This window comes from Mytilus edulis, chromosome 8 (genome assembly GCF_963676685.1).
Source record: "Mytilus edulis chromosome 8, xbMytEdul2.2, whole genome shotgun sequence".
NCBI lineage: Eukaryota > Metazoa > Mollusca > Bivalvia > Mytilida > Mytilidae > Mytilus > Mytilus edulis.
Genome location: NC_092351.1, coordinates 39949974 through 39968824, shown reverse-complemented (window position 1 = coordinate 39968824; position 18851 = coordinate 39949974). Strand labels below are relative to the sequence as shown.

At 30.3% G+C, this 18851-nt stretch overlaps 1 protein-coding gene across 6 annotated transcripts in view; it reads right to left on the bottom strand.

Annotated features, from left to right (window-relative positions):
* The window catches only part of LOC139485544 (tripartite motif-containing protein 2-like), a 44167-nt gene that overhangs the window by 18518 nt on the left and 6798 nt on the right, over nt 1-18851 (bottom strand). Inside the window, exon 1 of one of the 6 annotated variants that reach the window (XM_071270098.1) lies at nt 16420-16667. The exons of 2 other annotated variants lie outside the window; for them this stretch is intronic. Coding sequence is in view for 1 of the 4 variants with exons in the window: in XM_071270095.1 (XP_071126196.1) it covers nt 1994-2050 (57 nt within the window). In the remaining 3 variants the exon portion in view is untranslated. Of the gene's footprint in view, nt 1-1993; nt 2296-4272; nt 4334-10511; nt 10789-16419; nt 16668-18851 lie in introns of those variants that run through there. 3 more of the 6 variants (XM_071270097.1, XM_071270099.1, XM_071270095.1) reach the window with 3 other exon arrangements.

Below are 18851 nucleotides of genomic sequence, written 5' to 3'. Positions count from 1 at the left end.
TTCTAGTAAGCTGATACCAAATATCATTACCAGTTCTTTCTGGCACCCTTAGGCTCACAACAGTAGTGTAATTGTTAAATACCAGTTCTTTCTGGCACCCTTAGGCTCACAACAGTAGTGTAATCGTTAAATAAATAACAAAAATAAATTAACAGTTAAGGAAAATATATTACTTTACGTATTCAGTCATTCACAGTAATTTAATATATAAGTAAAATTCTGTTAGTCCACATAAAATGAGTTTATTATACTACAGTTTCTAAACTACTTCTGAACTTCTGAGTCAGTTACAATTGTTGCGGATAGGTTGAATGACACTTTACATTGGATGAAGATAATTGTAATATAAAATGATGACCTATTTCAGATCTCCAAACCAGTCTTCCGTGTTTGCCCAAACAAGTAAGATCAATTAGTACATAACTGATATATCTTGTCCACTGACCAATAAACTAGATTTCTATCTTTGACCATGTCCTTAGCATACCTAATTAGGAGACTCTCGTGTCAATTGTTGACCGTAATGTCCATACTGGTTGATTTTACCTCTGTTCATGATTAAAGGTATACGCTCTGATAGTTTAATACAGATAAAGAAATCATAAACTTTACCGTAATTTGAACATAAAATAAAATTTAATTGTTTTTGAATTACTTTATCATTCCATTGGTAAATAAAATCATGAGTAGAAGTTAATTTTTATAAAAATTGAAATACCTCGAAAAGTTTAATTTTCAACGAGTATAAATAAAAGGAAATGTAGGGTAAACATCATATAGACAGCAACCCAACAGTATTTGTTTGCCCTATTTTTTTTTTTTTATATAATCCTTCTTGTGATGACTGTTTCAGCAGCTTTTTCAACATATGTTTCTTGAACCATTCAAACATTTTAAACATTACTGTTTAGATCAGTGGTTAAATACATTAATAAGACATTGAGACAGAAAATACAACCCAAGCAAAAACTATCTTGTAGAATCTTAAAACAAGCCTTTTCCTTTCTTCTGCAACTTATCTGAAACTACCAACTATTCTATGAAAAATATAATATTTTTTATAGCCATTCCAAAAACCGACTTGAAAAAAATCAGATTGCTATAGCCATTAATTGTATTATCTATGGATTACATAATCTACATGTAAAACTATATGTACATTTGTACTTATCAATCATTATAATCTCAATTAAAATTTATCTAGCAAACAAATACATATATTACTATGTATACAAAAACTTACCACAAAAATAAACTATTTAAGTTCTTCAAAGAAAGAATTATCAGAAAAAAAGTTCTTAGATAAATTATATGACAATCAAACAAATTATAAGCTTTGTACAAATTAAGATTGTAGTAAATAAGACAGATCTAAATGTTTCTTGTGTACAAAATAGTGCTATCATAAAAGGATGAGCAAATGAAAGTAAAAAAATCACTATAAATAGAGATACAAAACAAGTGACCAATATTTTTCATTAAAAATGAATTAAAAGCAATATTTTTTTTAAATACAATGACTAAAGTACTGCTTATAGGTCAAAGAAATACCAACTAAATAAAAAAAAAAAAAAAGAGGAGGAAATCATACCCTGACTTAAATGATACCCTGTTGTAATTTTGCCACAATAAATGTTTCAACATTATCTTTAACAATACAAGAGCCCCATTTATGCTTGAAATAGTTGCCACTGGACATTAAACAAGCAACAATAAATCAATTGGTTTTTAAATGCCATATTAGAGTAAAATTTTTCTGGAATGATGTAACTTGCTAAATAACATCTTAGCATTCAAATCAACAAATTGAATTCAAATTTTTAGACTAAATACGACATTCAAAATTATAGGTAATCCAATAATAGTTCCAAATAATAAATTACAATACATGTATTGAAAAAAAATTGTTAAAATTTACTAACTCAAAGTATTTTTACAAATATTTTCTAAACTGCTCTGCATATTTTATAACATAAATTAAAAAAATCTATACCTGTTCAATTTCATCGAAAATTTGTGATTTCCACGTTTCAATATCCATTTTTCTCATTTAACAATATATATTACACTATCCTATTTATCCATAAATAAATAAATTAAACTGATTCTGTATACCACATCCTAAGTCATATATAGTAATAGTCTATCCCCACTAGTGGTTAAACACGATACTACGACTTATCAATCACCTGTTGTATATATAGGTAAACGGTACCTTTAACAGGTAAATGTCTTACTGTGGTTTTTGTCAATAAAATAATCATAACTTATTCAATAGAACAACTGTATTAATCTGCGAAAGAAAATATTAAATATTGTTTTATAAATCAGGCTTGATGATGATTTGTATAGATTTTTTTTATGATAATTGAATTACTCTTTTAATCTATTTTTCTGTCAGAAATGGTGAATATCACTGAATAAGATGTATTGATTAATTTTCCTCAAATAATAAAGAACATGTAACATATTGACATCTATATTGTTATGGTTTTGTTGAAAAACAAATGGAAATAGTAAAAAAAATCTAATAATAATTCTGTTTGAACATAAAAACATACAAAATACTTTGTATATTCAAGGACACGTCCTTGGTATATTCAAGCAAAAAATGAAACCATTTATAGAGGCCACAAAATTTCCATTCTCAATGAATATCAAAAAATTTCTAATCAAAAACACATTAACATTTCCAAAATACAGGTTATGGTATTGCAGTCTTCTGATTTAACAGCAAGGGACATAACTTTAATTAAGGAAATTTGACATTACAATAGAAATTTCTATGTCATTTGGTCTCTTGTGGAGAGTACTGTCTCATTGGCAATCATACCACATCTTCTTTTTTTCATATGTCATACAAAAAACTGTCAACACCTGAAACCTAAATTCTCTCGTTCCATAATTCTTTCAAAATTATGTTAACTTGACTTAGTTTTTTGTAAGGTTTGATATGAGGAACCAACAAAAAAACGTAATGCCTTATCTTACATTGTAGATACTCTCAAGAGATTTTATGCTAGATAGCTATCCTACATTTGCGAAGATGTACATAAATTTAAGTCATTTTAAAAATAAGACGGGGGATATTCAATGACTTCGTTGTGCATAGATTTATAGTTAAACTTAGTAAATAATTAATGGATAATTGCATTATTTTTTTTAATTTCCAAATGTATCTATCCCTTACTGTGGCTTCATCATTATTCGTTGGATACCAATTTTCGTAGGTTTTGTGAGTACAAGTGAACCACAAATTCAAATGTTCAGCAAATTACTAACTTTTTAAAGGCTTTTAACTTGTATGCAGAGATGGGTAAAACCACAAAATATCCAAGAAAATGCAAGTTAGTCAGTTTCTCAATCAAAGAAAACTGAGACCCACAAAAATTAATGAATCCTCATTATCAATTTTTCAAAATGATGCATTCATATGTTATTTATATCCCCAAAACTCAAAAATCCTCAAAACAAGTACCTGTATCCTCCTGTGTTTACTCTGGTTCAGTACACTGACTTACTTACCCTTAAGTAGCAGGTAAATGTTTTCTGTCACTATGAACCTGTTGCTAAAGTACATACTATTTACCAGACCAAACTTTTATATGTTCTACACACTTGTCAACCACAGTATATGCATTAAAAAGTTAAAAGATCTGACAAGCTATCTAATTGTAATTAAATTAAATATGTAAATTTTTTTAAATGGATAAAATATTAAGTGATATATGAAGAAGTAGAAGTGCAGAATTAGAGAAATAAAGTGTCTTTTCTGGTAAATCCAGGTGTGAATTTTACCTACAACTAACACCTGTGATCCAGGACATCTAAGATACATCTTCATTTTACATTCAAGAGGGTGGTAAAGGGTTCTTTTCCTGCAACATGTTTTCCCAATTTTTATTTCACATGCAGCCGTGAAAAAGGTTTGTTATTCACTGTGTATCGTGAAATAGGTAAAAACATCAACGTGCAAGAAACTTTTAATTGTTCGTTCATCGTGAAATGGCTATTTTGTTTCATGTTCTTCGGAGCAGATACCCCCCTTTACGCCCCTCATTAAATTGTTGCATGTGATGTAATGGCTTTCTGCTGTGATAAGCATCGGAAGTTACGAATTTTACAAAAAAATGAAAATTGACATGACTGCCAGTCTTGCGATTTAAACTTTTTTTAAATACTAACTTTAAGCATGATAGGCAGAATAGAATTTCTAAATTACATAGATAGATTTGAAACAAAATCTTAAAATTGTGTTTAACAGTTACTTACGACATGGTTTTAACGCAATTAATGATTTCCATTTCAAATAGAAAGACATGTCAATTGGAGAAAATGATCAAGTGCAGAGTCATATATTATAAATAGGTCACTAGAGGTCACACCTAGCATGCATACATCTTACATACTTGGTGCATTAAATGCAGGGTGTGTTCTTTCCCAAATAAGATGTTAGTATTACATGTCACAAATCAGCGCAATAAATTACAACATAGTCCTCTTTTATCTTGTACTGTATTTCCTATGTGGACTTTACTGCGATTAATCTTATTAGTTTAGGCCTGTTTTTTTCGATCAGTAAAAAAATCCTCAAAGATTCAGGGCTTATAATTTAATAAGCAAGGCGCTTGGGTTTTGTGTACTTTAGGATCACCAGTGGCGCTCAAATCAAATACTGTGGGAAGACCAATATCAGTTATGAAGTGGAAATATAAAAATAAGATGTGGTATGATTACAATAAGACAACTCTCCATATATATAAGACCAAATGACACAGAAATTAACAACTATAGGTCACTGTACAGCAATCAACAAATGAGTAAAATCCATACCACATAAGGAGCAATAAAAGGCAATCTGGTAAATGTAAATATTGCAGTAATATTTCAAGTAAAAGAAAAGAAGTACAAAAAAAATCATTTGATCTCTTATATGTGAAAAATAGATTTTTAAATTTATTTCAGACATTTCTCATAATTTAACACTTTCTTCAGCATGCTATAACAGAACTCAAATGTATACAGTACATAAGAATTTGTAAAGTAAAAATGTTGCGAAAATTAGTATATTTTTCAGAGCTTAGAAGAGAATTACAATTCATATATTTTTCAGAGCTAGAAAAATGAATGCTGTTAATGTATATGGTAATAAATCCTTGGACTGTATTAAAAGTTCAAACTCAATTGATTTTTTGACAATCCTAGCTAATTTATTGAATCAAACCACAGGCACCTGTCTATACAACTGGTCTGAGTAGTGATATCTAGTGTCAAAGTACATATAGACTAAAATAGGTCAAGGGTTCAAGTTCATGGAAATTATGGAATCAGCAAATATTTTTTGGGGAAATTTGTGTTCTTCTTTTTCTTCCTAGTTACGAGTCGAACTCTTGAAATAGAGATATATCATTGTTATATCAGGCTGTGTAATCCAACAACAACCCGTGAGTATCAATCTGTTACAATGAAATTAGTACTGTTAATGTTATAGGATAAGAGTGTCTTGCACATCTTTGAAAACAGCATCAATATAATTGTGAAAGCAGTTAACAAATTCCAGTATTCGGGAATTATGATAGAAACATAAGAAATCATCAGAAATCACTATTGAACTTCAAGACACACTAGAAATTATCAAAAAATATACAGATGTGGTATGTTTGCAAATGAGACAAATACTTATAATGATGCGGATGTAAGTAATTAAATGAATTGTAAGGCCTTCAAAAATAAACAAAAACAAAAACAAAAACTTACTTTTTAGTCAGCCATAAAAGACCCATATATGAAAATGGGAAATAGTTCGAATGGGAAAACAAATACCTTAGTTGAGTTTATTACAATTCAATACATTTGAAAAACAAACATGACAGAAATAATATATGTCATTAACCAATGATAATCACTGAATAACAAGTACAGTTTATGTCTTACTGAGTTACAAACATGATTGAGCTGTAAACTGTTCTGTACACAACATTTTAACTTGCATGCATCAAATTATGTGAATTTTCATTTCCAATAATCAAAGCTCTTTTCTTTCCCCAATTGATTGTACTATACTTACATATTAAATTTGTAGGCAAAAAAAAAAAGGTTGTAATTGCAAAGGCAAGGTTTTTTTTCAACAAAGATAACCAAAAATGGTCATCCAGATAAAATGAATTTCAACTTGGGGCTTATCAATACATTAACCCCTGTAAAAGTTTGAAGTATCATGAATATCCTTTGTTCAGTATGTATTTTCAATGGATACTTGTCCTAAATAGTACTTGAAGTAACCTTTTCTAAAGATTAAACAAATCTCTATAAATATGCATACAGTGACCTATAGTTGCTTACATCTACAGTGTAACCTGCCTAATCCAACAATTGGAACATCCTGCTTTAACCAACACATTTTCATGGTCCAAAAATATGCTTATCTTTTCAGACAAAAAACCGAGTATTCTGAGTCTCTGACACCGATATTTTTCTGGTCCCCCAGTGTGTTGGATTAGACAAGTTACACTGTACTTTGTTATGTCTCTGATGGAACGTTGTCTCATTGGCAATAAAATCGCATTTCCTTATTCTAATATACACTTGTCTTACATATAATGTTTGGATTCGAGAACCAAGGCCTTGGGCACTTAAGCTTCTACATGTACCCATACATTCAAGTTCAATGTAAATACAATAGTTGAGTGCATTTTGGTGTAATAGTTAATTTGATTGATAACATCTGATTTTTCTGGAGGAGATAAGTTCAGGGACAAAGTTTCAGGGTCATGTAATAAAGGTGTTTTTAAAAAATCCACCCCTGCGTTTTTTGTTTTAAAATAAAATTGACTACAGGGGAATGTTTGCAAGTAATTTAACATGGTTGAATTTGTTCTTCTTTATTTGAAAAGGAAAATTGGTATAAAGGCACATACAAACAATTATGGAGCCATGTTTCCAATATTTCAAAAACTTTGTCAGTGTATGTGAAGAAAACTGTGTTCTTTTTTAGACAATATGTTGACCTCTTGAATTATTTTTTTTCTAATTTCAATATGTGTTAGGCTGGTTTAATTTCATTATCTTATTGACACACAAATTCAAACCCCACATTTCCTTAATAATTATTCATATATAGAGAGCATATATTTATATGTCCCATGCTGTAGGTACATATATCATCTGGAACATTTTTTTAAAGAAAATAAATAGGTCTAACCTCAAAGTCTAACAAAGATTTATTGTTTGGTTAACGGTAGTACTACATTATAGTAACATTGTAGTAAATGTTTAATAATTGAAAACATAAATTTTAAAAGGAAAAAAAAAAACAACCAAAGAATCACATGATTACTATCAATGTCACATTGTACCATAGTAAAGCAGTACTAAGTACTTATTTTACTTGTTTCAGTGCAAGTTTAATAAAAATTACATATTCCTATGTGGTTTTCCTACTGATAAAAAAAAAATTGAAGACGAGTATGACGTCAGAACTTTAAAACAAATTATAATCTGACAGATCATATGATTTGGTCATGTGAGCGATAACAACATCATGTTTATGTCTGCACTTTCAAATATTGCAGAAATTAGACTCATATACGGACAAAAACATTTATTAAAACAGACTTGTAATTTATATGAAAAAACATAATTTACATTTATTTAACTTTAAGGTCATTAATAGTGTTTCAAATAGCTAAATTTGGTCTTTATTGGCAGTCAATCAAGATTTATCTCTTTTAAATCATCCCATAAATGTGCATTTATCATAATCCATCAATTTCTTCATAATTTTATATTTAATATTAATTATGCATGTAAACATGGAGCAAACATGTTTATTTTCATTTATACTGATGAATATTCATTAAAAGATTATTAATTGGAAAGAAGTGCAAAAATATTTATTGAAAACAATATGTATCTGCATAATGTATTGACTTAAAAGTATTGATTTGAAACCTTAATTCAGAGGAAATATGAAAATAAAACATTCAAAACAACATTGCCATTGTTAACCCATAAACCAATTGAAACATTTCTACCAGTTACACAAAACACTGCCAAAAATCATTTAGGTGGAAAACACAAGAATTAAAACCTGTGTTGAAAAAGGGCAAACCATGGCCTGTGCCTCAAAAATGTTACCTTTGTATTGTAAATACCCAATTTTTTTTTCTTTGAACCTTGAAAATGGAGTGGAGGTTTTGAAAGCTGTGGAAATTTAATGGTAAACATTTCTTGTAATTTGTTAATTATAATAATGATACAAAAGTGACTCAGACTATTCCATATAGAAATTGTAAATCAATTAACGGTAAAACACAAAATGTATAAATCTAGCTAAAACAGGCTATTATCTAAACTTGGAATTATTTTTAATTATGGAATTTGACTAATTTCTTGTGCTGGAAATTTTTAATGAACTCCATGTTTTTTCTGTATAATGATGTACTGTGCCGCGCTCAACACTATCTATACAAAATTCACCGTGTTGAAAGTGTTATGCACCCCTCAAAACATTATAATGCAGAATAAACATGGAATTTATCAAAAAATTTTAAACACAAGAAATTTTGCAAATTCCATAATTAAATATAATTCCAAGTTCAAATAATAGCCTGTTCTAATTAGAATTCAAAATCTATTCCAGGTTTTTCTTCAAGGAATAAATGTGAATTTATTTCCAGTTTAAAAAAAAATATGTAAATTTTATTTTAAAATTTAAAAAGAACATGATTTGAATAAAAGATCGAGTCATATTTTAATTTCAGTACATTTCTCCATGCAGTTGGGATACCCTTAATATTTAATACATCTTCTTTTGTCACAGTTTATCAAACTATCCCAAATATCTAATCACATAATTGACATATATATTCACACTTTACAGGGGATACATTTTATCTGAGTTATCTCCCCTTATCACTAGGCATGTTATTTCCTGTGGAGAATGTCATCTTAAGATATGATATCTGTCATACTATTCACCCCTGCATGTGATGAAGGGTAAAATAAGTTCAATGTATATCAGATATACACAAACATTGCTGCCAAGTATCACTTATGTAATCAGAAAATGTATATAAAAAGGGTCACATAGTTTCATATCTAAATACATTTTACTTTTGGTTGATTCAAAGTAAAATTTCCGTTCCTCAGTTTAATGTGTCACAAAACTAGGTTTGTCTATCCTAATTCATTTATAGAAATTTTTTAACTTGCATTAATGCACATAAGAACTGACATTAAATTTGGGTCTTTATTCATCTCAAACTCAGTGTGACCCTCAACATGGATCACAAACTGACCTCACTAAAATTTCAAGAGGTTGAGGAGAATTATTTGCTAGAAGTTGACAATGCTAGATCTGAACATTGAAGCACACAGATGCAGGATAATATCAACAAATTAAAGAGTAAAAGGGGCTAAGAAGTTTGACAAATAGTGACAAAATATACATGACAAAATCAAAGTCAAATATAGGAGGAGCAACTATAAAACAGGGTACATCAAGTTTTTAGTTTTAAAAATAAGAAGATGTGGTATAATTGCCAATGAGACAACCTTCCACCAGAGACCAAATGACATATAAGTCAAGAACTAAAGATCCCTGTACGGCCTTCAACTATGAGCAAATCCTATATCCTCTGGTCATCCATAAAAGGCCATAAATGACAAATGTAAAACAATTAGAGTAAAAACTATAGGACTTATTTATGTACAAAATAATGAACAAAAACAAATATGTTACACAGCAACAAACTACAACCACTGAATTACAGGCTCCTGACTTGGGACATGCACATCTAGTGTGGCAGGGTTTAACTAGTGTGTTGGATGAACTTGGATCCAAATCCTCCCCCTAACCTGGGACAACAAAACAAACTCATAATGCAAAAACACTAAACGAAAAAAAATGAGAAACAGAAAAAATAACAACCAAACAGCTAGAGGCTCCTGATTTTTGACATTCACATATGCCAATGATTTTAACTTGTTTTAAGGAACAAAACCTCCCCTAACCTGAGACAGTGGTGTAACAAGTCAATACAACATAAGTCTGTCAAATTTTACCTGTCAACATCATAATCAAATACAGAAATAAATAAACCACAGGGCACATTAAGTTCTATGTTAAATGATGAAACCTTGAGATATATTTAAGGAGTAGAGCCATAAAAATCAGGTGGACTGCACACCAATTTAAATAAACATGCAGTTAAAAAGAGAAACATGAAGAAGCATAGTGACATACAGAAGAAATCACATGCACCTAAGACACAGGTTATATATACTCAGCACAGCATATAAGACATAAGCAATGTCAAAACATCAATGATCTTGTGCATTAATTAATGACACAAATTCCCTACACATACATGACAAAACCTAATGTATAGGAGCAATGCAACAAATTATTGTATATATAAATGGCATGTTTAATTCAAAACATTATGATTGTGCGATAATAAATCTCAAAATTTTGCATAACACAACAAAAAAACATAACATTACATCACCTGATCAGATTAAAATGACTTTCTGCCATTTTGGAATCCCAGACGTCATGGAATAGCGAAATCAATAGCCAATACAATTCCAGTCAATAATTCTACAACCATCAATTCACATGGAGTCTCATTGCAAAAAATGTGAAATGTCAATGAAACACAGTTCACAACTTCATCAGATATTCTAACTAGATTACCAAAGCTTACAACATACAAACAAGGCCAAAAAATCAATAATATTTCTAGGAAAAATTAAGCTGCATCATTTATGATTATTTCTACCGATTGTGAGATTGTAATTCAGGTGTCTTAAATGGATGTTGATGTGACAATGGGAAACTATGACTGTGTCATTAAAAAAAATCTAAAAATCAATATGAAAAAAATATTAAGTTGATTGTGAGTCACTCTTTTTCTTTTGAACATTTACCGTGAAAACTATAAATTGTATGACTACATAATGTATTACATTATTTCCCTGGCAATCTGTTTCCATACACTGATGCATTATGTAACAACAACAAAAATTTTTTTTAACAATAACACATGAAATCCTTAAATTGTAATGTTCAACTGTCAGCAAAAAAGGTGCAGAATTTCCAAGAAAGAATGACAGTCAGAAAAAGAAGATATGAAACTTCATCTCAATTTGTATTTTAAGGCAAATTAAATTTTAAAAAATTTTCCTTTGATCAGTGCATGCACATCTAAATTCAGCATCCAGGCAACATACACAATCAGTGCAAACTTCTACCTCAATCAAGATTAAACTCCAGAGACCTTTCTTTGATGGTATAAGATAGATAAATTAACTACCTTTAAATTATATTCAAGACAACAAGACTTTTTCTTACCACATATATTTTATCCTAATACCTCAGAATATTTGACTCTTATGTAAAATTGTACAATATAATTATTATTATTTTTCAATAATAAAAACTGTTCAAACTCACTCAGAATCTACTTGCAGACTCTCAGATTGAACTTTATCTCAAGACTAGCATCAACACATACAGGTTAAAAAAACCACCTTAGATCTAACTTCAGTCATTGTCAGTTTTTTCCTTGTAATAAATTGTTCTGTTTAGATTATAAAAAGAAGATGTGGTATGATTGCCAATGAGACATCTCTCCACAAGAGACCAAAATGACACAGAAATTAAAAACTATAGGTTACCATACCACCTTCAACAATGAGCAAAGCCCATACTGCATAGTCAGCTATTAATGGCCCCAAATGATTATGTAAAACAATCCAAACGAGAAAACTAACCTCTTAATTTATGTACAAACCAGATGCTCCGCAGGGCGCAGCTTTATACGACCGCAGAGGTTGAACCCTCAATGGTTGGGGCAAGTATGGACACAACATTCAAGCTGGATTCAGCTCTAAATTTGGATTGTGATTAAATAGTTGACACAGCATAGGTTTCGGACACAGAATGAATGTGGTCTTACTCTAATGAACTTAAAATATTTTTTTGCCTTTGAGCAATTCACTATGCTGTTGAATATTAATCCTTTCAAAAAAATGTTTGAAGAAAGGAGTAGATCCGGTAAGGGCCGATTTTGGCCTCAAATTTCAAGTTCATCTAACGAAAGTTTTTGGACACTTTTTAAACACTTCAGTATCTATTTCAATTGATTCAATTAGTGTATGTGAAAGATTTTAACTGATTTAGTCATTAAAACGCTCTGATTCAAGCTTAAATATGAAAAATCTATCAAATATGCCAAAAAACGTCACTTTTCAGATGGTTTTTGTCAAAAATGAAAGTGGCCGCAGAGGTGTTCATCCTCAACCTTCATATATGTTTTGTATTTTCATCAAATACAACTTACATTTCAATATTATGAATAAACACGAATGCGGCCACTTTCATTTTAGACAGAAACCGTCTAAAAATTAACCAAAATGCCAAAATTTTGAAGATTTCAGTAATTTAGCATGATTTAATGATGCTAGAACGAGATATTTGTGCATTGTATTGTCTAATACAGCGCATACTTATGTAGCAGAACCATTTTACTTTCCAAAATATAGCTTAAAGATTACATTTTCACAATTTTCTAAAACTGCAATATTTTGGGGCCAAAAAGGGGTCTTACTGAACCTACTCCTTTTCTTTTTATTGATGAAATCTGAAATGAGAAAAATTTACCCCCCCCCCCCATTTTTTTTTTCACATCCCCCTTTCCCTTTTTCCAAAACTGATCTCAATTCAAATTTCTAATGAAGTTTGCAACAATAACTACTCATTTAAATATATCATAAAATATTAAAATGTAACAAAAGGTGCTTGTTATCACTGAATGGTAAAGATTGTTTTAATTTATTAGTTGGTAGTAAAAGTGAATATACATTGTATATTGTATAAAACAATGATTTAAGTTGATTCAACTACTATTCTGGACAAAGAAAGATAACTCCAATCAATTGAAAATTTCTTGCTATTGCACAATATTGTGAAATAAGATATTTCTTGCTATTGCGCAATACTGTGCAATTGAAAATATTTGCTATTGCACAATACTGTGCAATTGAAGATTTCTTGCTATTGTGCAATACTGAGCAATTGAAAATTTCTTGCTATTGCACAATACTGTGCAATTGAAGATTTCTTGCTATTGCTGAATACTGTGCAATTGAAAATTTCTTGCTATTGCACAATACTTACTATAATAATTTTGGATCCTGATTTGAACCGACTTGAAAACTGGGCCCATAATCAAAAATGTAAGTACATGTTTAAATTTAGATTCAGCATATCAAAAAAGCCCAAGAATTCAATTTTTGTTAAAATCAAACTTAGTTTAATTTTGGACCCTTTGGACCTTAATGTAGACCAATTTGAAAACGGGACTAAAAATTAAGAATCTACATACACAGTTAGATTTGGCATATCAAAGAACCCAAATTATTCAATTTTTGATGAAATCAAACAAAGTTTAATTTTGGACCCCTATTTGGACCAACTTGAAAACTGGGCCAATAATCAAAAATCTAAGTACATTTTTAGATTCAGCATATCAAAGCACCCCAAGGATTCAATTTTTGTTAAAATCAAACTAAGTTTAATTTTGGACCCTTTGGTATTTAATGTAGACCAATTTGAAAACGGGACTAAAAGTTAAGAATCTACATACACAGTTAGATTCGGCATATCAAAGAACCCCAATTATTCAATTTTTGATGGAAAAAAAATCAAACAAAGTTCAATTTTGGACCCTTTGGGCCCCTTATTCCTAAACTGTTTGGACCAAAACTCCCAAAATCAAACCCAACTTTCCTTTAGTGGTCATGAACCTTGTGTTTAAATTTCATAGATTTCTATTCACTTATACTAAAGTTATGGTGCGAAAACCAAGAATAATGCTTACTTGGGCCCCTTTTTGGCCCCTAATTCCTAAACTGTTCAGACCTCAACTCCCAAAAACAATCCCAACCTTCCTTTTGTGGTCATACACCTTGTGTCAAAATTTCATTGATTTCTATAAACTTATACTAAAGTTATTGTGCGAAAACCAAGAATAATGCTTATTTGGGCCCTTTTTTGGCCCCTAATTCCTAAACTGTTTGAACTAAAACTCCCAAAATCAATCCCAGCCTTCCTTTTGTGGTCATAAACCTTGTGTAAAAATTTCATAGATTTCTATTTACTTAAACTAAAGTTATAGTGCGAAAACCAAGAAAATGCTTATTTGGGCCCTTTTTGGCCCCCAATTCCTAAAATGTAAGGACCAAAACTCCCAAAATCAATCCCACCCTTCCTTTTGTGGTCCTAAGCCTTGTGTTAAAATTTCATAGATTTCTATTCACTTTTACTTAAGTTAGAGTGCGAAAACTAAAAGTATTCGGACGACGACGACGACAACGTCATACCAATATACGACCAAAAATTTTTGAATGGTCGTATAAAAATGAACGAAAAACAAATATGTAACACATATACAAACCACAACCACTGAATTACAGGCTCCTGACTTAGGACATAAAAACAGAATGTGGCGTGGTTAAACATGTTAGCGAGCAGGATCCCAACCATCCTTCCTAACATGGGACAGTGTTCTAACAGAACAACATTAGAATGAACTATAAAAATCAGTTCAAAAGGGCTTAATTCATCAGATGGATAAAAATACAATATACTACAAATACAAGTGGACGTGGCCCAGTACTTGTACATCCCAACAACAAAAAGACACTAAGTACAGATCTGAGAGTACACACAGTTACTGACAGCTAGTTTAAAGCCATTAACAACTAAAAAAAAAATCATGCATCTAATAGATCTAGGAAGATGTGGTATGATCTAAGACTAGATTATCCCATATCTTTAATAACTCTGTCTAAGGATAAAGTACTCCAATTCAAGGTATCCTGGTATCTCAGCTTCAAATCCTGTTTACTCTGCAGGTAACTTAAGGTATCCTAGATTCATCTAAGACCTATTCTGTTGCACGACTAAACACCAAGCATGAAGGATTTGTCACAAAATTATTATCTCAAGATGAAACTCTAAGTCCAAGACCTACACTAATTCTACAGACAAGACTTAACACACTACAGCTTTGTACTAGACATTAAGTCTGTCAGACAAATAAATGATACAGAATAAAATTACATGTTTAACAAAATATAATGCATCATTCCTAGACATAGTGACAGCTTACTCCTACTCAATACTAGATCTTTGACAATTAGAATATTCACTGTGAAGTGCAAAGGGTATATTCATATTTTAAATGTTCAAAACAAATGATCTTCATATTAACTGTAAAGGATAAAAATTGACCATATGCAAATTCTTCAACCGTTGAAAATTGAGGTGTAAAAAGAACCCTACAAAACAGGCCAGAATTCATCTTTAATTTCATATTAGAAAGCACTAAAATTGATAAAAGTCTTATTCATCTACATGTACATGTGCACTTGCATAAAGTTAATTTCTATCAGACGCCACTTATATTTTCAATTTGTCTTCGTAACTTGAAGATTTTCGCTATGAATTCTCATGTAGACATTAGGATGTATGAGGGTGTGGATATATGGGGGTTTACAGAATAGACTAAAAGAGAATAATGGACAGAAAAATAAAGAAAGAAAAATGAGGTACTAAAATATCAAGAATACAGAAAAATTTAGAATACAGAAATGAAGGACCTATCATCCTTACCCTTATATTAGTAATGTTATTTCAACTGATCGGGCGAAGCTTATGTTTTAACTTGCTTAAGAGCATCTATTTGAAGATGTGTGTGATAAGGATGATTGCCGTTATAATTATTATTGAATTCTAATCACCTATCAGTGTCATCAAATCCATATACAAAAGAACTGAGTGTATGATATGGGACGAACAACTGGACATCATTGATGAGTTTATCCCAAAACTACTGTCTATAGATGGACTGGTCTTAAATAAGCGAACTTCTTAAACCCCGCCCGTCTTTATAAAAAAAAAACAACGACAATAAACAGAAGTAGAACACTGTATCACAAAACATATACCATTTAAGCAGATTGTGTAGTCTTATTATTTCTGTTTACATGAGGATACATATCATCTCACTGTAACCATGGTCATTACAGAAAATTCTGAAAAAATACATTTTTATGCACATTTGGTTTTTGAATACCTTTTGATTTGATCAAACTATACATCTTAAAGTTGTTGATTTATTGATGAAATTGTGATCATTTGTCATGTTTAGTTGTAACCTTAAACATATTATTTAACGGGGGTAATCATCAAGTAATCAGAATTTAAATTGAGACTGATTAGTTTTTTGCAGATCAATGATCGATCAATGGCGACAAAGAATATTCAGGTTAAAAAAACTATTTCAATATAGCGACTAATATTTTTTTAAAGTCTGAATCGATTAAAAAAAAATGTTTCTTTAAACTTACAATATCAGTTTTGATGTCCAGCTCATCCTGAAGTCTATCAATCAATTGTCATCAAGAGGCCCACTTTAGTTGTTAAGAAAAAAAGTGTGTCTTGCACACATCCCATGTTATTAAGATTTTCAATGTAAGTTATAATTGTAATTAACCATATGATACCAGTATAATCAATCAATAACTATGTCCTTATCTTATAAAACACCTGGTGCACCTCACATATAACAATAAGTCTTAAGTTATTAAAGGTAGACAGAAGAAACTAAGTATAAAATCTATAGATGATGCAGCACAGATTCTATTTATCAGATTCAAGACAATGCATAATATAGAATGATTATATGCAGTTTCAAATAATTGATGTTGTATTTCAGATCATGACCCTGGTTATGATAGGTTATGATTTTGCATTTATAGTGGGGGTTATGTAACTTTTTAATATGATTTACTTATAACTGTAACTATGACAGACTAATTATTCTATTATAGAGACACTACATGCACTAAGCATGTTAAAATAATATTTTACCCCTCCCCCTTTTTTTCTTAGAATGTTTTCTACTAAAAAAGTTCTAATAATTTATAACTGGGAGAAAAGCTGGTACATGTATTGATGTACACTAGACACATGTCAAAATGCAGGCTTAAAATTACTAAATCTGCCAGAAACAGCTCATTATTGTTGTTATTCATTTTGAAGGGAGTATGATTTTGTATTGGAGAGATGGTTATTACATGTATTTAGTTTTTATTTTCTAAATTGCACCCTCCTGTGTTGCTGCTGTTGTTATATAGAGACTATAAGCCCTTATCGCACCGCAGGTAAATTATATCGTTGTGATTGTTTTAACGCCGTCACGTGGTGACCCCTATGAGACCAAAGGGAGTTAGTAAATTTCATAGGGGGTCATGATGTGTTAATGGTGACGTCATCTATTAATATTGTTGTGTTCCATTGTTTATTTTTCAACAAAACGCAGCAGAAAACTTAAGCGTGCGATAAATTCCTTATACTGATAACTACTGACCCCCTATGAACCATAGAGGGTGAATAAAATCCATAGGGGATTCGGCCTCCGGCCTCACCCCCTATGAATTTTACTAACCCTCTATGAATCCATAGGGGGTCAGTAGTGAACCATATAACTTAGAATATTGCACCACATGTTCATGAGTCATATCTTCCAAAGATGTGAAACTCGATCTTTTATAGAACTCGATAAAAATTCAGGAAATGTCATTTTCATCCTTTTAGTTTGAAATGTGGTCTTGTTAGTTAATATGATAAATCTTCTGAATGACTGAATAAAAAGTCCATGAATATTCAACAATATACAAAAAAGTGTTTAAACTATTTGGAATGTATGTGTTTTGGTGAAATATTATAGATTTATATCAATTCCTTTGCAAATTTTTATGATGGATTTATGCAATTTGTAATAATATTATTCACTGCAAAACAAATATTGTATAAGCATTAATTTTTTTATCCAAAAATTGATACCTGTCAAAATGTTCAAACATTTCCTGTAAAAAAAATGTCTTAATTTGGGGCTTACGTCAGAGCTGCAGTCTTCAAAAACTCTATTCATCATTAATTTGTCTAAATTCAGCTAGATGTTTAAAAATGGTATTTGAATGACCATCACTGAATACCTTTACTGACCTCAACATGTCTAAATTTGTTTTACATATTGCTGTTGGGTTGCTTTCTTACTTAGGAATTAACACATTTTCCCTTTAATTCATATACATGTATAATAAACCATAATTTTGACAGATATACTTCAATATACTTTCATAAAACATCAAAACATCAAAAATAAAATTCATTTATCAATGGGAACAGAAAAAATAAAATCTTACATGCTGAATACTATATTATCTTTACAGGGTTCTAAAAACTTAAAATGCAAGGTCATCAATAATGCAGTTAGAATAGATTATTTAATATAATGTGATAATGAAACTGTATACCAGTATTTCATATTTATAAATGACAAATAAAAAATTTGCTTATCAGTTATGGAGGTATATTCAAGCATGGTGGTACACTCATAAATTGAGTAAAGTATATTCATGAAAGGAAGAGTTATTTCATAAACAATTACATTCAAATTCTAACTTCCGAAAATTTCAAATCCAAATCTTTCAAAAGAAAGAAAAGAATGAAATACAATTCATACAGTAATTCTTTGCTTTCAACTGACAGAAAAAGAATTATGTTAAGACATTACTTCAGTGTTTGATAAAAGATCAAAAGATATAATAATGTCCCCCTGAATGATGAAGTGTGACCTTGACATGATATTGAACAACTTCAGAATTGATATAATGTTAAAATACCAATGAGTGCCACTTGTAAACACTTGAATTTCATATCTGAAACGAATTCAATTGTGTATTATAATTTATTAAGTGTTACAAATTATGACAGT